General features: G+C 36.2%; 1 protein-coding gene across 4 annotated transcripts in view; it reads left to right on the top strand.

Annotated features, from left to right (window-relative positions):
- CPNE8 (copine 8) overlaps positions 1–20,597 on the top strand; it is a 244,308-nt gene extending 223,711 nt beyond the window's left edge. For all 4 annotated transcript variants that reach the window (XM_003926648.4, XM_074403057.1, XM_074403058.1 and 1 more), the window contains 4 exons: positions 1,935–2,037; positions 3,657–3,714; positions 10,722–10,795; positions 18,882–20,597. In XM_003926648.4, coding sequence (XP_003926697.1) covers positions 1,935–2,037; positions 3,657–3,714; positions 10,722–10,795; positions 18,882–19,070 — 424 coding nt within the window. In that variant the 3' untranslated portion in view covers positions 19,071–20,597. The remainder of the gene's footprint in view (positions 1–1,934; positions 2,038–3,656; positions 3,715–10,721; positions 10,796–18,881) is intronic.
- The last annotated feature ends 7,169 nt before the right edge of the window (positions 20,598–27,766 follow it).

Raw genomic sequence — 27,766 nt, 5'->3', positions numbered from 1 at the left:
CATTTGATTTAAATGTATTCATTATTTCCTATTAGTTTTTTGCTTCCTATGCCTAATTAGGTACTTGTTTTGAGGCTGTCACATTTCAGTTTTTACGGGGGATTTATCATTTTCTACCTTTTGGCCATTTGTAATTTTTTTCTGTTTTTTTCTGATATTGAGAACCTTCTAAATCCAGATCACTATCCAAAATGAATTTTTATTTTTTAGGAAATAACTTTTTATCTTGGAATTCTCATAACTAATTTTCAAATTCACTCCTGTGTTATGCTTTATTCAATCTGCACAATTAATAATAAAATAAAAACAGTAAAATCTTATGGAGACCATGATCTATCTTTAGCAACGTGTACAATGCTATAATGTGGATTATTCATCTTCACAACTCTAAGAGGTGACAGTAGTGCCATTTCCATTTTGCTGATGATAAAATAGATACATAGGGGTCATTTGTGGTGGAGCTAAAATTCTAACCAGAATAATCTTACTCCAGATCACTGTGTTATGATGCCCTCCGTCGTTAAGCCTTTTTATCTCTGCTGTAGAGGTAAAGACACAGAAGAAAGTGTAACAAAGCTCTCTATCTTTGTGCATGCAGTGATCCCTTCATTGCCCAGTCAAAAGTAGTTTGGGGTGACACTTGGTAACATAAAATTTGCTGTGCTACTTTGGGTTGAAATATTTAAATACATTCCTTTATTCATTGTTAAGTTTTAAAACATTGTGTAAATCATAATTGAACTACTTAAATGAAACATCCCTAATTCAGTTTATCTTGTTTTCTTGCCCTCTCTATTCTTGTGAACTAATAATAAGCTGAAAGAATATTCCACGAATCTGAGCCAACTAGATATGAGCTTTTACAAAAACAATCCCAGAAACTTATTTCAAAGAAATGCAAAAGAAATGTGTTTGAATTCTACTACACTGACAAAGTTAACCTCTCTCTCAGATATATCATAGTAATATTAAGATATAAATTATAGATAGGCTATATTTCAAAAAAGACAGCTGGCTTTTAATAATAAGACTTAATTATGCAATCTATAAAAGGACTCCCCATCAAGTTCTTTTAAGAAGCAAGCCTCGCTAATACCTTTATAATATAATTTGAATCTGAGTCTATATGTCAGTGTCACCTCCTAGAAAAAGTACTGAGGTGTGGCCAGCTTGTAATTTTTAGTTCACCCATTTCTGTAGCATGTTAATTATTTTATATATTTTTTAAATTAAAAACTAAATTAGAAGAAATGGCAGTACTTTAAAATAAAAGGCTAAATTAGAAGAATAAATGGTAGTGCAACATTGATTTAAAATGTAGATTTACTTGCAAAGTGCAACAGTGTGCCAACATGTAGAACAAGCACCATCAAAGCAATAGCTTTTTTAGCAGCAGGCACTGACATTGCAGTTATTCTAGTGTGTTATTTCAGATAATTGTGTATTTGAGAATTTGCATAAGATATAATTCTAACATGTTCAGATATTTTATTGAGATTAAAATGTGTGGCCAGGCACGGTGGCTGGGAGGCTGAGGCGGGCGGATCATGAGGTCAGGAGTTCGAGACCGTTCTGGCCAACACAGTGAAACCCCGTCTCTGATAAAGATACAAAAATTAGCTGGGCTTGGCGGCAGGGGCCTGTAATCTCAGCTACTCAGGAGGCTGGGGCAGGAAAATCACTTGGACCCAGGAGTCAGAGGTTGCAGTGAGCTGAGATTGCGCCACTATACTCCAGCTTGGGTGACAGAGCTAGACTCTGTCTCAAAATATATATATATATATCTTGAACCCCTCCTACTTGATTTCGGCATCACCTTAAAGTAACAAAGCCTTTAATTAAAAAAAAAAAAAAAGGTAACTTTTCCAAATTGTATTACCAACCATCACATATAGAAACTGTTTTACTTTCCCTACCTTTTTGTTGCCTTTCAGATATGCTTCTTCTGTAAAGGATGGCTCCCAGTATTTTGTGCTTCTGATTGTTACAGATGGTGTTATCTCAGATATGGCCCAGACTAAGGAGTCCATAGTTAACGTAAGTGGGGTCACTCAGTATTGGGCAGACTACGTGACAACATGATGCTACTTAGAGACTAGAGTCTATTTTAGTTAACAATAAAATAAAATCCCTACACCTTTGAGGCAGATTGCATTCTTAACCTTATCCAGACTATGCATATACATCTGTACCATTGATCCATGGGGACCAAGCTAAGGGATATGACTATTTGAGTTAAAAAAAAAAAATCTTGCCTAAAGAAAAATAAATAAATAGCATAACTTTCACAGGCATGGGTGTGTTTACCTCTGTTAGTTTGATCTATTTGTATACAATCTTGTGATTTGTATAGATTATTTCTTAATATTTGCATTCTAGTTGGAGGAGAACTAAAATAGCTAATTGCTGTTTCTGTAGAACTGGATAGTAACTGATTAAAAAACCATCCTGCTCATTATAATTCCTAATTGTGTGTTTGGTTTTTTAGGGTTAGATTGTTTACTAATCTATAAAATCTATATTTACTAGATGATAATCTGTAAAGTAATAGTTTTTACTCACCAGTCTCTAGGTTTAGAAGTGTTTGGCGTGAAGTACGCATTTGATGAAATAGGCTGCAGGAATGAATTGCATTGATACGCATTTTAAAATATGGCCTTAGTAATTTAGGCTTAACTAAGAGGACATGATGCCCTGAGAAATAGCCATAATTCAGTGACCTTCATAGAGAAAGATGTGGTTGTTGTAGTGTTCTATGTGTCTGTTGCTGGATCTATCTCACAGTCTTACCATTAAATTATTTAAGTGATGGTATGTGATACGTTTTATGGAAAAACATGAAGTATTTAGTCTCCCTCAAAATCTCAAGGATATTTAGTGCATAAACTACCAACTTTCTATAATGATCATTTTTGTTTGCTCACTCACTGTGAAAATTGCTTTTTCTAACCTTGGGTATAAATGAGGTAGATTAGGGTACCACTTTCCCCCTTTAGCAATGGAAATATTTTTGGAAGAGAAAGAACACGAAAAGAAGACAAAGATACCCAAAGCCAGCTTAGAAGTTTTTTTCTGAGAGTAGCAAGTGGAAGTAGATGCTCCTTACCTTTTATTTGATCTTACCCAGGGCTGGTTCTCTCTGAATAATGTCCCTCAGGATTAATGTGTACAGAGAGTTTGGAAAGGATAAGAATGGAATCAAGTATACTATTCTGTATTCATCATTTTGACTGTGCTCACATTTTAACAGCTGTGAAAAAATATTAAATAAAATTCCAGCTATATTTGCTTATTATTCCTTTTTCAATTTTTTTTTTCAGACGGGATCTCACCCTGTTGCCCAGGCTGGAGTGCAGTGGCATGATCATAGCTTACTGCAGCCTTGAACTCCTAGGCCCAGGTGATCCTCTCACCTCAAACTCAAGTAGCTAGGACCTCAGGCACACACCACCACATCTGGCTAATTCTTTTTTGGTACAGATGGGGTCTTGCTATGTTGCTCAGGCTGGTGTCAAACTCCTGGTCTCAAGCAGTCCTCTTCCTTTGGCCTCCTAAGGTTCTGGGATTTCAAGTGTGAGTTGTTATGCCTGGTCTTTAATTATTTTCTTAAGAACTCAGTTTCTTAATTGAAATCTAATTGTGTATTCTCTTTGAAGGCCTCAAAACTTCCAATGTCAATAATTATAGTAGGTGTTGGACCAGCAGAATTTGATGGTGAGTAGTAAAATTTTAATAATACTCCTTGGGAATTTAATCTGATGTGACATGCTCTTAGGTTTCTGCCATTCTTGTCTCTGTAGAAGGATGTGACTGTATTTGGGTTTGTATATAATGTTCATGTGTCCATATAGAGACATATATATAGATAGCTTGTGATTGTGTCTATTAAGGTGTGCCAATTAAAAGATCCTGTCTTTTGACTAGGATATTATCTCTCTAGTTTATAGATTATTTCAACATGTAGCTTTCCATTTCATTAGAGCTAGTTTGTACTCAAAATAGTATTTCCTAAGACTGACAGAGTGATAAATTGAGTTTTTGTTCCCAAGGCAAAACACACTCTGGGTTCACTAAAACCCTTCAAGGATGAATGCTAAATTAATAAATCATTAGGTTGTGAAAAGAAATGTTAACATAAGCATAATATGCTAATTTAAAGGGTTTTCAGGCCCTAGCTAGTTGACAGACATTAGCCTTGTAAATGAAGAAGTTTTGTCATGTGGAAGAGCAAAGTAAAATGAAAATGGAGCTGACCAGCATTGGCATGCTGGGTAGGTTTTTATTCAGGTCTGGCCTTGTTCAAATGCCAATTAGGAGGCAATGCTTGTGTAACACGTGATCCAGGTAAATCTTTTAAAGGATAGTGTGTTCCTAGTCATCTGATAAATTCCTTTAAGAGAGCCTAAAGTACAATTACCAAAAAAAAAAAAAAATCACAGAGCCTTTAACAACAAAAAAGAAACAACACTATTTCCCTTGCAATCTTTTCTTCTGGAGACACGTAAATTCCTCTTTATCATATACCCATGTTTTGACTCACTTAAGTTATATTTTCTGAATAAATGAAATTCAAGACCAAAAGCAGAACTCTGTGCTAGACAGCAAGTGCACAGCCATGTAACATTCACCTGGTTCAGGTGATTTTAATATTAATAATGGCAGCTTATGTAGCTTGAGGCTTTGGAAATGAGAATGCTTTGAGAATGTTTGAAACAATCTTTGGTAAGTTACTGGTTAGCTTGGGCACATCGGTGGCTACCTAGAGTATAATTATCACTGGGGTGATACGTATTTAATCACTAGTCTCTCCTCAATAAGGATAATACAGATCTGTCCATCCCAGATAAAGCACCACAGGCAAGTTGTATTGCTGACCCTGGACTCCCTAGATTCTGTGCTTGGCTGGTCATCCTTTCTAGCATTATCATCTTAGAGTTTCAAAGGCAGAAGTCATTTATCCCTCACTGACACCGATTCTGCTGATATTTTCTCTATCTCTATTTGCATCTGCTTGAGTTGCACTTCAGGCATTAATTTCAGACACTTTTCTGGGGACAGGAAGGCTAAGATACCTTTCCTGTCAATGCTTCGTGCACTTGACAATCTGCATTAATTAGTGATAGACTGTGATTCACAAACTTCACCAGTTGGTGGCTAAAATAACTCATGCTTTCTTCTTTGGCTACCTATTTGTTTTTGCCTTTGAAAGATGTATCTTTTTTTGTTTATTATACTTTAAGTTCTAGGGCACATGTGCAGAACATGCAGGTTTGTTACATAGGTATACACATGTCATGGTGGTTTGCTGCATCCACCACCCTGTCATCTACATCAGGCATTTCTCCTAATGCTATTCCCCTATGCCCCGACAAGACCCAGTGTGTGATGTTCCCCTCCCTGTGTCCATGTGTTTTCATTGTTCAGCACTCAATGAATGAGAACATGCAGGGTCTGGTTTTCTGTTCTTGTGTTAGTTTGCTGAGAATGATGGTTTCCAGTTTTAATCCATGTCCCTACAAAGAACGTGAACTCATCCTTTTTAATGGCTGCATAGGATTCCATGGTGTATATGTGACATTGTCTTTATTCAGTCTATCATTGATGGGCATTTGGGTTGGTTCCGAGTCTTCGCTATTGTGAACAGTGTCCCAGTAAACATACATGTGCATGTGTCTTTATAATAGAATGATTTATAATACTTAGGGTATATACGCAGTAATGGGATTGCTGGGTCAAATGGGATTTCTATTTTTAGGTCCTTGAGGAATCGCCACACTGTCTTCCACAATGGTTGAACTAATTTACACTCCCACCAACAGTGTGAAAGTGTTCCCATTTCTCCACATCCTCCCTAGCATCTGTTGTCTCCAGATTTTTTAATGATCACCATTCTAACAGGCATGAGATGGTATCTCAATGTGCTTTTGATTTGCATTTCTCTAATGACCAGTGATGATGAGCTTTCTTTCATATGTTTGTTGGCTGCATAAATGTCGTCTTTTGAGAAATGTCTGTTCATATCCTTCTCCCACTTTTTGATGGGGTTATTTTTGTAAATTTGTTTAAGTTCTTTGTAGATTCTGGATATTAGCCCTTTGTCAGATGGGTAGATAGCAAAATTTCTTTCCCATGCTTCTGTTTCCTAGTTCACTGTAATGATAATTTCTTTTTTTTTTTTTTTTTTTTGAGATGGAGTTTCACTGTTGTTACCCAGGCTGGAGTGCAATGGTGTGATCTCAGCTTACCGCAACCTCTGCCTCCTGGGTTCAAGCAATTCTCCTGGCTCAGCCTCCCAAGTAGCTAGTTTACTGAGAGTTTTTAGCATGAAGGTTTGTTGAATTTTGTCAAAGGCCTTCTCTGTGTCTGTTGATATAATCATGTGGTTTTTGTTTTGGTTCTGTTTATGTGATATATTACATTTATAGATTTGCGTATTTTGAACTAGCCTTTCATCCCGGGGATGAAGCCGACCTGATCGTGGTGGATAAGCTTTATGATGTGCTGTTTGTTTGATTTGCTTTACCATTATTTTATTGAGGATTTTCACATCAATGTTCAAAATGGATATTGGCCTGAAATTTTCTTTAGTTGTGTTTCTGCCAGGTTTTGATATCAGGATGATGTTGGTCTCATAAAATGAGTTAGGGAGGACTCCCTATTTTTGTATTGTTTGGAATAGTTTCAGAAGGAATGGTACCAGCTTCTCTTTGTACCTCTGGTAGAATTCGGCTGTGAACTTGTCAGGTCCTGGACTTTTGTTGGTTAGCAGGCTATTACTTGCTGCCTCAATTTCAGACCTTCTTACTTATCTATTCAGGGATTCAACTTCTTCCTAGTTTTGTCTTGGGAGTGTGTAAGTGTCCAGGAATTTTGAAGGATGTATCTTTCATGGGTATGTTTCAGGTCTCTCAGACTCCTATGGAAGTCCACCATTAGGCATATCACCTCAGAGATGGTGAACCTCAATCAATTCTCCTTTTTTGAGAGTCCAAACACCTGATTCATAAATGCAAAGCCACTGACCCTTCCTGGTGTGTATTTCTATACAGAGTAGCAGACACAGCTGTTTGGCTGCTGCCCTCATCCAATAGCAACAGCTATTTATTTTCTTCCTTTCTTTAGTTCTCAGTAAATTTGTTAGGCTTTTAAGGTATGATAATTCATCATTTCTCTTTCTCAGGTCCTGAACTAACTGGAAAAAACATATGCAAGTATCATTCTGATCAATCTATCAGCTTTATTACTACCAATGCAGAATTTGAGAGCATTGGGTTAACGTGTGGACAATCACATTCTCATCACTTTTTCCCCCAAAGATTAAATTATCTCTCTTATCTCCTGGACTTCTCTTTATAGAAGTCGAGTTTTGCCTATTAAGCATGCCAGAGAGAAATTACACTCATTCTCAGGATAATGCTGTGCCAAATGGGAGTGATTCAAGCTCAGTTATTTCTTCTAATCTTAGTAACCCTATAAATTGTTCCTCTTTTCATGCAGAAAGGTGAATGAAAATTGTAGATAAAAAGGGATGTTGCTTTCCCAGAAATTAGAGTGAAATTTTCTTCTGGAAACATAGGAACAGGATATTAGACTCCTGTAACAACTAGTTTCTTTTTTCACCATGATGGAAGTTTTAATGAGACACAAAAACTTTCAGGTCAGGTACTAGAAAAGTAGATTATTCTGCCTGGGGACAATAGATGCTTCTCTAAAGTAGTTTTTTTTCCTTTCAAAACATACCTCTTCATGGCTAAAAAGAAAATGAGAGAATACTCATGTTTAATAGAGAGAAATCTCTGACTAGACAAATTGCTGCTCTCCTATTAGAGGAGCCTCTCATGGCACTTCCAAATCTACTCTAGAGTAAGTGTATGTATCACACATATAAACTGACTGCCCAAAATCCAACTTGCAAACTGTATTAGTCCATTTTCACACTGCTATAAATAAATACCTGAGACTGGGTCATTTATAAAGGAGAGAGGCTTAATTGACTCACAGTTCCACATGGCTAGGGAGGCATCAGAAAGCTTACAATCATGGTGAAAGGGGAAACAGACACATCTCACATGGTGGCAGCAGAGAGAGGAAGAGCATGTGAGAGGGAAAGAAAGACTGCCATTTATAAAACCATAAGAACTTGTGAGAATTCATTGACTGTCATGAGAACAGCATGGGGGAACAACCCCTATAATCCAATCACTTCCTTCCCTCAACATGTGGTGCTTACAGGTCCCTCCCTTAATACACGGGAATCACAATTTGAGATGAGATTTGGGTGGGGACACAGAGCCAAACTATATCACAGATTTCTTGAGCTAACCACATAAATCCAACATCTGCACATTTTTTAATCTGGAAGACATTGTTTCCATGGGCAAGAAATACAGTATTTTGCCATCTGTCCTTTGAAGGTAGAGGAAATAAGAATGAAATCTTGAGTATTTAAATTTAACTCTGTATGTTGTTAAGACCATTTAAAAACTACATAATTTTCCTCATTGGTGCATATTTACACCCCAAAGTAAATTACTGAGAATATTTGAACATAATGAGTACAAAAATATTAATGACTTTGTTTTCACTCCTAAAGAAGAACCCTTATTACGAATAAAGATTTCTCAAGGCAAGATTTCTTTATACCTAAAAGGCAATCAAAAAGTCAAATTAAAGCAGCATCTCATTATTTGATCTGAGTTAGACAAAGGGGATAAATGAAGGGTTTCTAACTTCATCGTGCCTTCCATGGCTAGAAAGAAATGCAGATCTGTCTCTCATACACCTTTACAGGAAGAGGTAAGAGTTGATCATCTTCATGTGCCTGAGGACCAGATGGTCTGCAAACCTGGAGTAGACCTGATCCATCCACCACTTACACACCATCTGTCTTCTTGTTCTCAAAAGCATAGCCTCTGCTTCTTGCTGTCTACAGTGTTTTAAACCAAAGGACATGCTGAAAAGTGGGACATATTTATAGGACCTCATGCTAATACAGTATTGCCTGAATGACTGTCCTTTTCTCCATTAATAGGAATGAAACACTCACAAAAACCAATGGGGGTTGTAGAGAACTGAGGAATGTGAGATCTAGATTATCATCTAATCCTTGTTTCCCATTTTAGCATAAAATGGGAATTGTTATAAGTTATTAACATTAGAGAATAATGGAAAAGTGTCTGTGACCACTGGATATTACCATTGGTGTATATTTATGTCCCAAAGTAATGTGAAAAATGTAAAGGCAAATTTACATTTAAAAGGAATTACTAAAAATATTGGAAATAATGAATTATGTTTACATATTCAAGAAGTGGGGGAGATTAAAAAATGGCTTTTGTGTTGAAATAATTATCTTATTAGTAATATACATATGTTACATAATTATATATATTATACATCTTGGCAAATTATTGAAAAGTAGCTCTCTGTTAATTATGAATACTAGTAGTATTTCAGGGCAAGCATTGACTTATGAACATGTGTAAAAAGGTAAAATTGAAAACAATGTTTTTAGCCCAAATACATTCAGCACTGAAGAGAAGCGTAAAGAAGTGAGGACTGTATGCTGACTGAGCTGTATTGAGGCTGAGGACAGAGGTGATGAGGCCAAAATTATAATTGTTAAGTGGCTCTCTGGAGTCTGGTGAATGTCAAGTGTGTACAAAATAAATTATCAGTAATGGAATTATACTTTAAGCACAAATTAGTATTCCTCATGTAATTAATTATTTAGAGAATTCTCACTGAAAATAACCTATAGGAAATGTTCCTAATTACAGCACGTCATTACTGTATCACTAGCTGCCCCATTATATTGCAGCATTTCCAAATATCAGCTGATCTAGGAAATGCTGACATTATTTCTTAATTAACAAAAATATTATCCATCAGAAAAAGCATACTTTATCCAATGAGTGTAAGAGCAGAGAAAAAAAAATTGAGCAGCGTCTGTGTGTGCACACGCAGCTTTGTGACAGTTTCAATGAAAATAAAATTCAACATGTAATTGAAAATTCTATGATTATTAAGGCCAAGTTTCTTTTTTTTTTTTTTTTTTTTTTTTTTGAGACGGAGTTTCGCTCTTGTTACCCAGGCTGGAGTGCAATGGCGCGATCTCGGCTCACCGCAACCTCCGCCTCCTGGGTTCAGGCAGTTCTCCTGCCTCAGTCTCCTGAGTAGCTGGGATTACAGGCACGCACCACCACGCCCAGCTAATTTTTTTTGTATTTTTAGTAGAGACGGGGTTTCACCATGTTGACCAGGATGGTCTCGATCTCTCGACCTCAAGATCCACCCGCCTCGGCCTCCCAAAGTGCTGGGATTACAGGCTTGAGCCACCGCGCCCGGCCAAGGCCAAGTTTCTTAAACTAGAAAAGTTAAAATTTGATGGATTAACATCCCTTGCTTAATCAGTCGTGTAAGCATATAACTGGAAGTTTAGAACTGGTAGCATGGAGAGACAGACCCAGAGACAGTTTCACAATGACTAGCTCTGCTGTCCTTTCAAAGGGTCACACAAGATCTTGGCTCACTTTCTTTATCTGTAAAATACACACTTAGTCAAGTTCTGTGTGAGGAATGTAGAGATGAAGGGATGAACATGCTCTCTGTCTTTTCGTAGGACATTTTGCTACTTCATAGATAGTGATTTCCTTATTGTCCACATCGTTTTAGTATTTGGCTAAAATGTACTGAATAAATGATCATATTTTCTCTTCCAGCAATGGTTGAATTGGATGGAGATGATGTAAGAGTCTCCTCTAGAGGAAAATATGCTGAAAGAGACATTGTTCAGGTAAGAAACTAAACCTTTTCCTACTTTACTATTGCTAGAAAATGTCATTGGGATCTTTAACAAAATGAGAAGGTAGAAATATAACAGACTTTTAAATGATGCTTATCTATTTTTTTGTCTCAACAAAAACTAAATATTTTAATCTGATAGATATTCAGAGTAAATAAATTTAGTAAAAATGTACCAAAAAACTTTGCATTTTCATACTTTCCTCATAGATTATGGTTAGAAAAAATAGGGAAATCGATTCTAAAATATGTCATACATTAAAAAAAACTATACCTACATGTAGAAAATTTTAGAATTAAGAAAAATAACTAAAGCCTATTATTTTGGGAGTGAATATAAACAATCCATAATTAAACATAGTTAACATTTATAATTGAAAGCAAGTTATTAATGAACTAAATAGTTGCATAGGATTTCCAGATTTTTTAGGATGTCAGAATGGAAAAAAAGCTATGAAGTTTATCTTTTTGGATCAGAAAAGGAAGAAGGTCTCAGTCCATTTAAGCACATTTTATCAAAATTTTAAGAGAGCAAACAATGAACTTTATTATTACTTCCTAAATAGTAACATATATTCACCCATAATACAATCATTAGAGAAAATAATTTGGGATTGTAAGAATTAAAGAAAGGAAAGAAACACCAGGGTGGCTCTAGAGTCAACAGGCTTATTTCAAACCTGGGAGGGACTTCTGACTGGGTTAGGTCAGAAGCCACACACTCTTACAGACTAACAGTTTTTAAGGAATCAGGGTGGAAGCGTTTATCAGAGGCTTGGACTGCTTCTGTCTCTCTTTGTTGTGTTTGTCTGGGAGCGGGAGGAAGAACTGTGTGTCTGTTTCCATACATCTTTCTGCAGGTGTAGCTCCCATATCTGCTTTTAGCTTCCTTACTGCACCGTAAGGAAAAAGAATGCACTTCTTAAGGCCCACTGTTTTTCTGGGGTCCATTGTATAAGACTAAAGTTTGGCAGTTACCCAAGAGACTTGCTCCCTATGTGCCTGAAATGTCTTATCTGTCTTTAACTCTCTGCTCTTTCTGGTTGCTTGTAGTTTGAAGAGAAGTAATTGCCTTAAAATGCATGAGGCTAGAAAGGGGGCGGGAACTTAGAGTGGCAGCATTTGTCCGAGATGACAGTGCTCCTGCTCTCTCAGGGATTATATAGAATTTGGTTCTAATTCTGACTTTTCCGCTATGATAGCTTATAAGCTTTCTAGATTTCAGTGTTTTGGGGGATAAATAGAACTATGAAGATTAAGTCAGATAATACATATAAAATACATTCCTGAAATAGAACTTCTTTTAGACAAAAGAACCACAAAAAAAAGAAATGCTTGAAATAACTTAAGGAAGTAATAATATAATCTGTTAGTGTGATAAGGTAAAGAGTAATGTTGATAAAGATCAAAAATATTCATTAGTCTGCAAAATTAACTTTAAAAACTTTTATAAAATGTTTTTTTAAAAAAGATAACTGACTATGATGTAAGCTTTTTAACCTACAATACTTGATACAGTAAAAATTACACTCACATAAATGATTAGGTTAAGAGCAGCTAAGAAAAAGAACCTGGTGATATGGTCATTTAAGAAGCTTATTGTGTTTTTTTTTTTCATAATTGGACACATGATTATTCACCTTAACCTCATCAGTATAATTATAGATCTAAATAATTATACTTTATTTTAAAGCTCTCCATAGTATCTGTTCACAGTTTCAAAAAAATCAAATTACTGCATGGAAGTATGAATTTGAAGTCTTTAGAATGTGTTATGTTGCTGTTTCAATGCATTTTTACCAGGTTAGCAGAGGCAACGTCGTATCTCATAGTTTCATATAAATGACGTGTAAGAGAAGCTTGGTATTACTTTCTTCAGTAGGAAGTAGCTAAGATTGCTCACGTCATTAAGGTTTCCTTTAAGAAAACCAATAGATTAATCATTAAGTTTTCCTTTAAGAAAACCAATAGATTATGTTAGTGACAACTTATTTGCATTCATAAAATAAAAATTATCCTTGAACACAAAACTAAGCACTCAACAGATGAACAGAGTATTGTGATAGGACCCAAATGATCTATGAAACTATAATTTTGTCACTCACATCTTTAACAAGTAAAAAAATTTGTCTTTGTTTCATTATCTGTAGACTCTAAATTCACTCATCTTTGCTCCTCCCATGATGTTGTGAGTCTCAGATGAAGTAATAAAGTACTTTGTTACTTATCAATAGCATAGGTCTATTAGTATAATTATGTAGTTTTTATTTGAAAGTCACAATCCTTGAGAGCAGTCTGTCATCATAAAGTAACAATGGGATCCCAAAGATTTTGAACACACCTGGGGATATAGGTGAACACTCAAGGGATTCTGCCACATAAAGCCCAATGGAGGAATAGTGAGGTCTTAACATTTACTGAACAATAAATTAAAACATCCCTAGGAAATTTACAGCACCCTGAATGACAGTGACATCTTCACTTACATTCCTACATTGAGTTAGAGATTTGATATACTCTTTTCTAATTTCATAGACGTTTCCAAATGGTGTTTGTTCCTTTACGTATCACATTGATTATTTACATTCACATTGTGTAAAAGAATTGGCACCTCCTCTCTCACCTTGAATAAGACTAAACATTCCACCACCAGAGTTTTCCAGGTTCTACCAGTCACTAAAAAGTTTTTAAAGCAAATTTTAAAGGAGAGAAACATGATTGACTATTTAGAATACTAGGGTTGCAAGTATACATGCGGGATAGCATTTTCAATCTTCCCATGGTCAGAAAACAACTGTAAACCAATTGTCTAAATAGAGTCTATTTTAGGCTCTCTTACCTTTTCTCTGCTTTCCATTTCTCACTATTTGAAGGAAATCCAGTTTACACACACCACACAGTTGAAATTCCAGATTTCTCAAGTGGACAAACGAAACAGTAAGGTTGCAAATAATGGTAGGTAGCTGAGGGGGTTCAGCAGAAAATTAGGGGTAGTAGGTGGGGCTTTATTATTAAATACATTTTCATATAATGATATTTAATCCTTTAGTGTTTCATGTGCTAGGCAGGCTAAGACTTATAGCATTATATCACTCAGTCCTTAATTAACTTCATGTAACAGGTACTTTGATTACTGCATTTTATAAAAAAGGAAATGGAGCGAGCTCAGTTCCTCTTGCCCAGTCACATAGCTACTGAGAAGTGGACCAGGATTTAATCCTAAAATGTCGGACTCTAAAATTCTTCACATGAATACCTAAATATGACATTTAAGATTCTCCATGACCTGACTCCAGGCTCTACTTTAGCTACGTACAGACAGAAACAGACAAACACACTGTACTTAACAAATTAGCTTCCCGTCACACATTTCCATGGTTCTTGCTTTTATTTTCACTCATCATTTTACCTGGAATGCTCTTCCTCCTCATCTGTGCTGATTGAAATCCTGGACTTCGAAATTTCTCAATGGATAGCGTGTCACAAAATCCTCTCCAAAGACCTCACTCACCACACCGGGATGAATTTTCACTGTGTTCCCATATTACTTCCTATCTTCCTAAAAATACTAGTCATAATTATTTACAGATAAGGAAATTGAAGCCTCATGTCAAAATTAAATAACTTTTGGAAAGTTATTTAGGTCCTAAGTTGGTAGATCCAAATTTCCAACAGTGTTCTGGTTCCAAAACCAGTGTTATTCCTATAACACACTGTCCTAAAAGATGACATTTTAATGAAAATGATTAAGATCTATTATACTCTTTATATTACTGAAGTGGCTAATGCATTCAAGTCACATCCATTTGAGTTCAAACAGTGATTTTAACATATACTCAGAGCTGATCCTGGATATGTTAAACTTTCTAAGTTTCAGGTTCCTCTTAAGTAAATGCAAAGTATATAAGATACTTACTTGTGAATATTAAATGACATATTGTGCTAAATCTCCTAGCAGAAGATGCCCCAACTACTAGTTGCTCAATAAATGCATTTTTATCAGAACAGTATGTTTGCAGTGGGAAGAAATTTTTTGTCATTTCATAGTAGTTGTGCCCTAACATACGACAAGGTAGTAAGTTTTATATGTGATTTAGTCTTACTGCTTCAGTATTTAATTCCAGATCACTATAGTATCAATCGTAAGCAGGATGAGTTTCCATGGTTGTCACTCTAAAACTTAAGTGACTTATTTTCTTAAGTCAGTATACATAAAGACTTTCTATTTGTTTGTTTATGCTATGGATTGGCCATTCTGTATAATGCAGTGCATCCCCCCTGGCTGCATGTAGCTTCTGGCCAGCCTATCATTTCCTTACGAATTTTATTTAAATCATATTTTCCATTAAAAGGAATGAATAATAACCTTGAGGGCTTAGACTTGAAAATCACTAACGGAGCTCTGCACCGTAGGAAAAATCAAGCAAAATTGAGCAGAGCAACCACCAAAAGCCCATTTGCCCAAACTAATTCAAATTCGTTTTTACAAATAGGCAAAGCAAGTAGTTAGAGCAGCCCCATGGAACATTTTCCTTATACTGAGTGGATGCTGAAAAAAGATGTAGTGGAACAAGTATGCCATATTTTCTATAGAACAAAATGCATTTATTGGTATTTCTATGAATGTGAGAAATCAATGCAAAGTACAAATTGATTTATTCTTCTAAACTAAACATTATTAACCATTATAAGCATCCAAGTTACCTTATGGCCAGCATACATTCACCAGTGTGTGGGAGCTATTTTGTACAAGAGGTTCCCAGCTGCAGGAATCAGAAATGAGGGACTAACTATAGAGGTAATAAACAGCGTGGCCTAAGAAGTTGAGTGGAAAACTGTAAAGATAAAAGGATATGCACAATCTTCCAGGAAAGATGGCATTTTTTGTCATGAAAATTTTACAATTTGAAGTCACTTGTCTTTTTCTTAAAGTACCTTGTGACATGACTGAAGAAATGAATGTTCCTTTGGAAAGGTTCAGTTTAGGCTAGTGACTTTTTTTTCCTACTCCAGATGGTGGTATGGTACTTATATCTGGATGTACTTATATCCTGGATACATATATCCAGGATACTCCTGTTATTAACAGTGACTTCCTTTGACAGTGGTTCTCAACTTGCGGGCAGTGCCCCCTAATGTCCAAATGGAGTATCAGACTCTGTTCACCTAACAAACCTAAGCTAAATGTGATATATACTCCCATCCTAGGTTGAAATTGAGGATTTATAAACATGTTTAAAATACCAGTAGAACTGTGTGTATTGTAAGAACAGTGATAATTATGAGCCTTAGCTGTCATCTTCCTGAGTGTCATAAAATTCTGAAAAGTGAAATTCAACTTAACTTATCTCAATTAAAAAAAATCAGCATATCCTGTAGGACTTGCTGGAAAGGTGAAACAACAAGTGTTTTAAAATAACAAAACTTCAGGAATTAGTGTTTTAGATTAACTGATACTGCATTCCAATTTGAAAGATAAAATTGATAATAATCTTTCTTGTATTTAATGTTTGATATGCATATAAATTGAAAACTAACAAAATAGTTTTATACTGACTATATGTGTAAATTAATGAATAGAAATAGTAATGATGACAATGATGGCTTTAATACATATTACAAATTGAACTGTTACTGTTTAAGCACTTTAACTTATTTAATACAAAAAACAATGAAATAGGTATAATTAATCCTTATTATTGACATAATTATACATATTTATAGGGTATAGTGTGATATTTCATTACATGTATGCCATGTGTAATTATCAAATCAGGGAATGCATACCCATATCTCAGACATTTTATTATTTTGAGACAGAGTCTCACCGTCACCAGGCTGGAGTGCAGTGGTGCGATCTTGGCTCACTGCAACCTCCCTCTCCCCAGTTCAAGTCATCCTCCTGTCTTACAGTAACTACAGGTACATGCCACCATGCCCAGCTAATTGTTGTATTTTTAATAGGGACGGGGTTTCACCATGTTGGCCAGGATGGTCTCTATCTCTTGACCTCATGATCTGCCCGACTTGGCCTCCCAAAGTCAAAGTGCTGGGATTACAGGTGGGAGCCAGCGTGCCCAGCCTACATTTGTTATTTGTGTTGGGGACATTCAAAATTCTGTCTTCTAGCTATTCAAAAAGATGCAATAAATTATCATCAACTATGGTAACCCTACAGTGCTAGAGAACAATAGAATGTATTCCTATCTAGCTTATAATTTTGTATTTATTAACTAAAAAGTCTCCTTACCCCTCGTTCCCAGCTATCCTTCCCAGCCTATGGTAATCACTGTTCTACTCCCTATTTTTATAACATCAGCATTTTAAGCTTGCACATATGAGTGAGAACACGTGGTATTCATCTTTCTGTGCCTGGCTAGAGGAGAAGCTTCAAACAGATTCAAAAACTAGCAGAAGACAAGAAATAACTAAGATCAGAGTAGAACTGAAGGAGATAGACACAAAAAAAAACCTTCAAAAAAAAAAAAAATCAATGAATCCAGGCAGTGGTATGTCCCCTTTTAAATATCTATTTATAAAAACTGCTCTGAGTTTTCCTCCTGGAAACAGGGTAAAGGCAAATAAGGGGGGGGGGGCCCACGGTGGCTCATGCCAGTTGTCCTGGCGCTTGAGTAGGCGAGGCTATGCATTCGAGGCCAACCAACCTGGGCAACATAAGAACCTCTCATTCATTAAAAAAAAAAAAAAAAAAGACAAATAAGGTAAAATTTTGGTCATATACTTATGCTTTCTTGTAGTGTGTCTTATTTTTAAAAGAAAGGAATAATTTTTTCTTCCTTTAAAAGACTACCTTTACTGTGTAAAAGACATTAATATTTGATTTCCTAAAAATTTTTTTAGTTTACCTATAGCAACTTGATCATTTCAAATGCTGTCTAATAATAATTATTTTCTAAAGGCACATATTGAATAACTTTAAACAAAAAACAAACTTATTTTTCAAAATAAATGTTCAGTGGTATTTTACAGCCTGAGACAGGATTGTTCTTTGTCTTCATCTGGGAGAAAAAATGACTTAATTCAAAATTTTAAATATTATACTCAGAAATTATTCAACATATTAAAATATCTTCACTATGCTTTTTCTCTGAAGACTTAAAATTACTGTGCTTTTAAATTATCACAACATTAACAGTTCCAATCACTTGAGAGTTGCTTCAAGCATCATTATGTCCCTAAGAGAAAATTGAACTAATGCCCTCAAACAGCACAGTGTTTATTAACTTAAATAACCATTATAAATGAGAAGGGATTAAGGCAATCTATTACAGGAACATTTGGTGTTGAGCTGATAAGGGCTTTCACATAATAAAGATAGAGTAATCATTTTTATTAAAGGTGATGCAAAAGTGATTGCAGTTTTCGCCACTGCAAATTACTGCCAAAACTGCAATTCGTTTTTGTGCCAACATAATTCACTAAGAAATATACCCAAATTTTATGCCAAGGTCTTTTTTCCTGTCTTCCCAAATTATATTTAAAAATCAACATCTGATACAAAACTCAATGTATGGAATATTTCAGTTTCCTATTAATATTAGTGGAATGAATTCTATATTCATAGACCATGTGATTTTTGTCATGGCAATAATTAAAATAATGTGCTTAGGACTCCTTAATAATGTACAGTATTATTTTTAACCCTGAATTAGGTAGTATTTTTATATCAGAACCTGAAGTAGGCATATGTTAACTCCATTTGATAGGAAACCAAGCCCCAAAGAGGTTAAATGCTCCATCCTGTTGGGAGTCAGGCTAGGTATAGAACCCAAAACTGCAGAAGACATTTGGCAAATAATGAGCATGTTAGGATTCAGTGGCATGAGTTATTGGGGGAGAAACAGGAAACAACTGCATTCCTTTTGAGATAAAGTATATATAAGTTTAGTCACTTATAGCTATTTGTAGTATATTGAATTTTTTAAAAATGTGTAATATTCATCTCCCCATTATTCTCAGATTCCCTGATTTTCTATGACCAAATGTGTATATGTGCTGATTTTTCTGTTTATTACACAGCCTCTAAAGTCTGAAGTAACTTTTCATCTGTGTTTTAGTTTGTGCCATTCAGGGATTATATTGACAGAAGCGGAAACCATATACTGAGCATGGCTAGATTGGCTAAAGACGTCCTAGCTGAGATCCCTGAACAGTTTCTCTCCTATATGAGAGCCCGAGGAATCAAGCCATCACCTGCGCCTCCCCCATACACCCCACCTACACATGTGTTACAGACTCAAATATGACTGCACTCTCAATTGCTAATGTCAACGACACATCAGTTAGAACTGCTGAGTTAATGCTTTGTGCCTGGTGCTCTGTAATGAACCAGGTAATGGGATACTTTTCTCAGTTTGGTTTCAGCAGTACTGGTTAATGTGCTTTCTTGGATCCAAAATTAATTCTCTTCCTAAACCAAAACTGTAAATATGGTTGTTGCATGAGCAACAGAAAAATTGTTTAAATGCTTGAAGCAGAGTATGGATGTCTTACCTAATTTTTTTTTTTCTTTTGGACAGACACAGCTAATTTCCAATGCACTGTTGGGAAAAAGCACAAACTATGTTTTTAACTCAAATATTGTCTTTGACTGCTACGTGTATAGGACAGCAGTCTCTGTATCAATGTTTACATGTTACTACTTTTTACATTTCAATACTTTTGTAACTGTTCTTAAGAATAAAAGTTTTGAATACTAAATCCTTTGTCTTCTAAATTGCAATAGCTATAATCACAAGAGCAATATCTCTTTGAATGACTGTCTGGACAAACACAGTTGCAAATAAGGGAAGGGAAAAATGCTTTTATATTTTCTCAGTAACTGGATTGTCTTAAGAAGCCACATCTGCTTAATAATCAGTTTCTCAGCAATGTTTGCTGAGTTTGGGGAGTTAAGCCTGGCAGATGTGTCTCCTGGTTGGACATGCATTTTTCATGGAGTTTGGTTTCTAAATTTAGACTGCAGCTGGTTTGTGTTTCATAACACTAAGGAGAAATTACAAAAAGTCAAACATTGTGATCTATAAATGCACAGAAAATGCTTTGTAAAAAGTAGCATCCTTAGATAATAATGCTATTTAGAAAGCCTGAAACCAAGAATATTTAACTGTGAACCATGTCACAGATGTTTTAAACTTTTTATTCCATTATATCTTGTCTAGATATTTTAATTCAAAGGGATACTGGCTCTCTTGATTGGGATTTCTGGTTATCACCATTCCACGTTGCCACGCAAGGTGCACAGGCTGGAAGTCTTTTGAGAAATTACCAGTTAAATAAATATATACAACTGTGTGACTTAGTGCACAACACATTTGTGAAATAAACTACTCCTATATACTGACCTGCCTGTCCACAGTTAATTGTAAAGAGTTTTTGCATGTACAGTTTTTATAAGAATTACAGTTTTGTGAAGTTGTGTCTAAATTAAAGCATTTCTTTAGAACAAATGGCCTTAAATTCTCACAGAATTCCTGGAAATGATTGTGAATTGCCTTCAAATAATAGAAAAGTGTATTTATTTATGTGTGTGTATGTATGTAACTGCTTTATAATATTTTTTCCTTACCTATATATCCTATTTAATACTTGGTTTATTTCTACTGTACATTGTTTTCTTTGTCCCAAGTTGACCTAGGATGACTTTTATAAGCATGAAACTATTTTACTGGAAAGAAAAATATGTACATCCACATATCTAACAGTATCAATGTGACATAACTATGTAATACTCAACTGTCGATTTTTAATTATGTATTAAAATCTTTAAATCATGACTGTTTGCTTTGTACATTTTATGTATGAATTACAATGGAGTTTGATGGTTTCCTTTACTGATCTTAAATATTTATGCCATTACAATGTATTAACCTACAGATTTTAAAATTTACCTTTATTGATCAACCCAAAGACACAAAAATAAATAAGATCAGTATTATTTTCTTGTCAAACATGAGTTATGTTTTTGAACTGTCCAGAGTAAACCAAAGTTATACAATTCCTTGTATAAATAATAGTTTTTTCAAACCTAGTGGGAGTAAATACCCAGGAATGAAGCAATTTCTCTTTCCAAATATTATCATTTATGTGGCAGAGAATGATTATCAGAAACTTACATGGTAATTATATATGTAAGATTAGAAAATACTTAAATCTTGTGTGTTCATTGAAACCAAGATTGGGGGGATTAAGTGGTTTATCCAAGACTATATAACTAGAGAGGAGCTCATTAATGGAAATGTTTGTTGTAACCACTTACATTGTGTTAGATGCTATGGAATAAAAAATTCCACAGACATGCTCCATAAAGGCAAACACATGCTAATAGTTATAAACTGGCTATCAGGGATATTCACACTTAAGGTTATGAACAATGAGAAAGGTGTGTATTGAGAAGAGGTGATAGATGCAAGTCATTAAACCTGCTTCAAAAGTCAGTCTTCAAGTGGTGCCTTCAAGAACCCCAAAGATTTTAGGCACTATCCTGTCTTTCTAATCCCACTTCTTTCCTCTCTAATGAAAGCCTTTAATTATCATTTGAATTCCAGGATGAACTCCTGGTGTTATTTTCAAGTACCTCCATCATCTGGTTTTGCTCAGGTACATAATGCCCATTCCCATTGCTTCTCAAATGAGTATTAAAACTAACCAGGCCTACCTCATTCCTTTTCCACAACCACTTTATCGGAGTCTGTCTAGTGTTCATACTTCATTCTTTCATTAGGCCCTTTCTTCTGGTCTTCACCTGAGGATATCCTTTGCACTTGCCAACTCAAGCCCCAACTCCTCTGAACCTTGTTCTTCAAAACTTCAGTGCTAACAATAATCAGTGCCTTCTATGAGCTCATGTTTGTATTGCATTTTAGCATATTAATTGCCTCAGATTACTTCTAAACTATTTTACTTTATCTGGGTATCTTGTCTCCCCATCCTTATAGAATAGTATTTAATAGCACCTGGATATAGGTACATTTTAAAAGCTTCCGAGTGAAATTGCTGCAGTTAAAGAGTATTGGATGACTCAGTTACTACTTTTTAAATTATCTCTTCCAACATGCAATACTGAGAGAAGAGGTGGATGTGACTCTGGTGGAGGTGAAGTGGGAAGAGAAGGGATTGAGAATTAGGGTTGGAGCTCAGGTTATTTTGTTCTTCAGGCTCAGGGAAGGTAATAGATGGACTCAAGTACTTTTTAGTACTGTGTCGTCATCAGCTTAGGAAATAAAGACCTCTCACAAGGATGAGGTAGGTGTGGTTATTTCTTAGGGGATCTGAAATGCCAAAGATTTCACTGAAAAGCGTGCTTTTTCTTTCAGCTTGTGTGAATTTTTTAGTTATTTAATGCCTTTGTGTTACATATATCTGTAATTGAGACAAAGTGGTCAGATTCTTCATAAAAACAGAGTAAAGTGTAATTTTGTGATTAGTACAAATCAGATACATTTGAGTACATGTGGAGTATTACCTCATGAAGATGGAAAAAATGGAAATCTACTTGCAAAACGTCACACTGCAGCAGAGATTTCTCATCAGTGTATGGGGTGGTACATAGTGCCTCAGGTAATTGGAGCACCTTTGACTAACCTCAGGATATTTTAACAAACATTCCTATTTTTAATGTGTATCTTGAAATATAGGGAAGCACTGCATTACAGAGATTATTTCTTAAGTAACTTCTGCTTACAACTAGTTCTGACTTCATTTTTTCCTACTTATATTCCCTAGCATATTTATACTCAAATTAAATTGACAGAGTATTCACATACAATTCCATGACAAATGTATTATAGCAAGTAAAGTCCAGAGAATTGAGGCATGAATGTCCTCATGAGAATTTTGTTTGCATTAATCGCGTATAACTTTTTACAATGCATTACTGAATTCCCAAGGAAATTTTCTTGCCTTTTTCATCACCTTCTTTACAAACATCCCACTACTCACAGAAATCTGTGTATCACCAAATGACCCAGAGGACATTAAAGTAGACAGTCAAAGAGATTCAACCTGATTATTTCCTTAGAATAAGCACAGTTCTAGAAAACGTCCTCCTCTCCCCACCATGACTGTTCCCCTTACCCTACTTTCCCACCAAGTATCACTCCATTTGCTCTACTGATAGCTGAGCACCATTTAATAAGCAAAGCCTTTCATTTTACAAAACCCAGGGAAGTGCTGGCATCAGATACACGGATCTTAAGAATAAGCACATTTTAAAAACATATTGACATAATTCTTTATGCCAAATTTTTTTTCTAAAAACCTTTCTTCATCAGATATTTTACTAAGATATAATTTTGATAAGGGGAGACTTGGTATATCATGAACATACACGTTTTAAAGAGCTTCCTTTGGAAACATGAAAGGGGAAATACAGAAACAAGAAACACGAGGATTTTTTCATGAGTGACTGCCTAAACTATGTTTATAATGCATGAGAGATGATTATTGTAGCAATGCTCGCCTCCTAAATTTCAGGTTTTATAACCTGGAATACGGAGATACCAAATAGAAATACTTTTCCAACCCAGAGTGGCCCATAACAAAATTATTTTTCTTTAAATTGATATGACCCCACCCTACCTCCAGCTACCATTTTACTATATAGAATCCTACTTCTTAGCCTTTAGGCAAAATATGGAACCTAATAGTTCTAATTCATATCACAAACTTCTGAGCAATATTTGAGGCAACATATTCACACCTCGTCAGGGTTATCGCCTACCTCCTACTTCATCAGTGCACCCCGCAACCCCAACGGCTAAGCTTGCTTTTATTTTCTGAGCTCTAGAGATATTCTGAATGTCAAACTCTAAAAGGAAGATGACACTAAACTTTGTGGAAAAAGCAAAAGCAAACTGATCTAAAGCTTTGCTCATTTTGTTTGGAAGCAATAGTAGCCATGACCTCATGATTTTCTCACCACAAAGTTATCCACTGATTTAATTTCCATGAAACAGGCCTGCTGGGCATTCCTAATGTATTTAGATAAGCTGATTTCATACAGATGGGATTTGCTATCAGTCAAAGGGGTAGATATCATTGACCTTACAAATTAGGGGGAAGGATGAAGGAAGAAATATGCTTAGTGTTGGCTTAAAAATAGCTACCCTTTCAAAGATCTTCTTCTCCTTACTAAATATGTGAATTAAAAGAAGTTCTAAGACTGATTCAGTAATTTCGACAGAGAACAACCAGTTTGTTAACCCTTACAATTTCCACAAGATAATGCTGACAGCAACAAAGCACGTTTCAAATATTTAAAACAGTATTTATATCAGAATCTGCTTCAAATTCACCAAACTATTTCATTATCACTTTGAACCATGGCAAAAGGCATATGCTGTAATTTAGACATTGGCAAATTTGACATGCACTTTAGATGACAATTCCTTGCCAGATTTCAAAGAAAGCGGGCGATCCCTGGGAAAATGAAATGACAATCACTAGAAACCACTTTGGGTCATCAAGTATCAACTTTTAAATCCCTAAACATTACATGGACCTAACCCATCTCCCTTCAAAAAATAAAAATCTGTGACATCATTTGCAAATCCTGAGATAGGTCATTAGATCACAGTCTTGAAAGATGAATTATAGTTGCCTTTTATCTTTCATTTGTTTTCTGAGGATATCTTTTTTGTGGGGTGAGGGAGGGGGAGGAGATGGAGTCTCACTCTGTCACCCAGGCTGGAGTACAGTGGTGTGATCTTGGCTCACTGCAACCTCCACCTCCTGGGTTCCAGCAATTCTCCTGCCTCAGCCTCCCAAGTAGCTAAGACTACAGGCACCCACCACCATGCCCATCTAATTTTTGAATTTTTAGTAGAGATGGGGTTTTACCACGTGGGCCAGGATGGTTTTGATCCCCTGACCTCATGATTTGCCCACCTCGGCCTCCCAAAGTGCTGGGATTAGAGGCAGGAGCCATTGTGCCCAGCCTATCTTCTCATTTCAATCGATAATTTGAAACCCAAATCTGAAGTTATATATGTGCTTGGTATCTTCTATAAGCTGGTTATAAAATTGCTAGAAGCTTCAATGGAAGGAGTGTGACTCATCAATGTGTCATCTTCTGAGAGTCAAAAAACCTGAGTTTCCATCTTGGCATTCTAATTTTGGGAAAATACCACATAAATGTTGAACTTGATTTTTACTATCTATATAATATGGCGATATTCCCAAGGGTCCCAAGCACTCTCTTTCTACAGTTCTCTCAAGGACAGAGGTTAACTTTAACTGAATCACACCTGGCATCTTGGCTGTTTAATAGTGAGCTGGGAGGAGGTTATTAAATAAACAATATACTGAGCTGTAAAGTATCTTCTTACAGATTGTGCAGCAAGATCTGTTTCTTATTTTACCAGGCAGATTCTTAGCTTGGCCATTACTCTAAGTCAGTCTTGTATTCTCAACATATTTCTTTTCACCTGAGAATCAGGAGGATATGGGAAAGACGGGAGAAAATACCAAAGTCCCACTGTTCTGTGAAGGTCTTTGAGACTATCTGTATGCGTCCCCATGCTTGTGTCATTCAAAAGAGGGCTTCTGGCAGGGCGCAGTGGCTCAAGCCTGTAATCCCAGCACTTTGGGAGGCCGAGGCGGGTAGATCATGAGGTCGAGAAATCGAGACCATCCTGGTCAACATGGTGAAACTCCGTCTCTACTAAAAATACAAAAAATAAGCTGGGCATGGTGGCGCATGCTTGTAATCCCAGCTACTCAGGAGGCTGAGGCAGGAGAATTGCCTGAACCCAGGAGGCAGAGGTTACGGTGAGCCGAGATCGCGCCATTGCACTCCAGCCTGGGTAACAAGAGCGAAAACTCCGTCTCAAAAAAAAAAAAAAAAAAAAAAAGGGCTTCTGGACACATAGTGATGGTCTAGATGCTCAGCAGGTGTTTTCTCTTTTCTCTTTAATGACTTGCCTGAAAATAATACCAAGGCTACTCAAAACAATGATTGAGTGCACGACCTCTGCCCCAAATACTACTTGGCTAGCTGCTGCTTGTCACATCTCCCCTTTACACGATTCCCTGATAAACTACACATGGACTGGATTCAGTCCCCTTGTTCTGCATTCCCACAGCACCCTGCGCTTACCCTCCTGTCATTCATCACATCTGTAATTCCCGGTTTGCTGTCTATATTTCAGTTTTGCCCACGAACTTCAGGAGAGCGGGAAGGAGGCAAGTCTTGTTCACTCATCTGTCTCTAACACATAACCCAGGGCCTGGCTCTCAGTAGGTTATCAATTAAATTGTGAAAGTGAATTGAATCAAAATATTGGTTGCTAAGAATGCTGCATGATTAGTATTTTAATATTTTAAGCCTGAATTTCAGCAAATCAAGATTAAGAAGACCTGTAATATTTTAAAGCAGCACCAAACCTCACTTTTCCCATATTTATTTTTCCCTCCTTTTAAACCAGAACTGTGAAATTGAATAAAAAGAGATCAACAGCTTCTCTCTACCTGCCCTCAGGGCTAATTACCAGAAAAATGGTCAAAAGGCTCACAGCAGCAGGAGAGAAGAGATTAATAAAGTGTTGACACAATCCAATAGCCTACTGGTCTTGACTCATGACAGACTGAAGAGAAAGTATTCACAAGATGCCAGGATCTTATGTCAGCTCTGAAATTTCCTTTGACTAAGCATGTTAAACCAAGCAATACAAAACAAAACAATATAAAAGAGTCTTTGAAGCATATGTTGACCCACATTCGCCCTTAAAAATGAAATCATTTATATTTAGGTAGTAGAAAGGTCTTCTAAATCCTTACCTTTGCCTTTTGGCTGTGTCTATGTGTGTTTCCAAGTTTGTGATTATGCATGTATGTGTATGGGAGTGATTACATGCCTTCACTTATGCAGGCACCATCATATATGTGTAGATATCAGTAAATGTGGAGATAATAAATAAGGGCAGGGGGTGAAGAAGTGACAATGCTTTACAAGCATGTACTGCCTTTTCTCATACTTATAATTTATCCTAGAGGAAGTATTGATGACCTGCACAGAATGTGGACAAGAATTCAGAAGGTTAGAACTTAGCGACTGCATTCATAACAGGACACGTTGACTTGCAAATCCTACTTTGCTGATATTTATGATTTTTAATATATTCTTACATCCTCTGCTTAGCAACAAGGGAGAAAGATTTAATGAATATGAATTTGACTGTGGGAAAGGAATGTGGAGGACTGTAGTTCTTACATATTGTTATTTTAGCTTAAAATTCCACCCACTAGTTGATAAGACTGAATTCCATTTAACTTTCTAAGAAGAAATGAATAAACACTCCAAATCCTACCAGCATCCTCTGTTAGATAATCTATTTTCTATAATCGTCAGTATAGTAATATTGTTGGTTTAGCATTTAATCACTTAGAAAGCACTATCTTGCATGTAACCTTCTGTCTTCACCTGTCAAAACTGCTCACTCACCAAGCCTCAGCTCAAATGCTACTTTTCAACAAAGCTTTCCTGTATTCTCTTGATTACTAGAACAATCTCTTTTTTTTTTCCCCCAGGCTGTATATAGGCCTTCTACTCTGCCTCTCTAGGGGCGGACTCTGTTTGCAGTGGGGAAGTCTTACCGCCCTAACGCTGTTGTCACAGTCTGTCTGATTGAGGCTGATTAGCAGGAAACCCATCTGCCTAAATATATGAGTCACATTCTCCTGTATGACCTTTGTCAGAAGTAAATTCCTGCTTCATCCTCCATATGCATGGCTCCTTTGTCCTATTTTCTGATTGCTTCAGAGAAGCAGGGGTAATTTCTCTGTTTCTCCCAAACAATCTCCCGAGGAGTCCCCTGCCTGCATTGTTGTTCATTATCCTGCCTGTCTCTGTGTAGCGCCCCCCCTCGACTAGAGTTTCTGCTACCTTGCAAGACAGAATCCACGAGGCTTAGTTTGTGTTCTCTTAGAGTAGAGCCTGAGACCA

This window comes from Saimiri boliviensis, chromosome 7, assembly GCF_048565385.1.
Source record: "Saimiri boliviensis isolate mSaiBol1 chromosome 7, mSaiBol1.pri, whole genome shotgun sequence".
Lineage (NCBI taxonomy): Eukaryota > Metazoa > Chordata > Mammalia > Primates > Cebidae > Saimiri > Saimiri boliviensis.
This window is presented reverse-complemented; position numbering and strand designations above follow the sequence as displayed.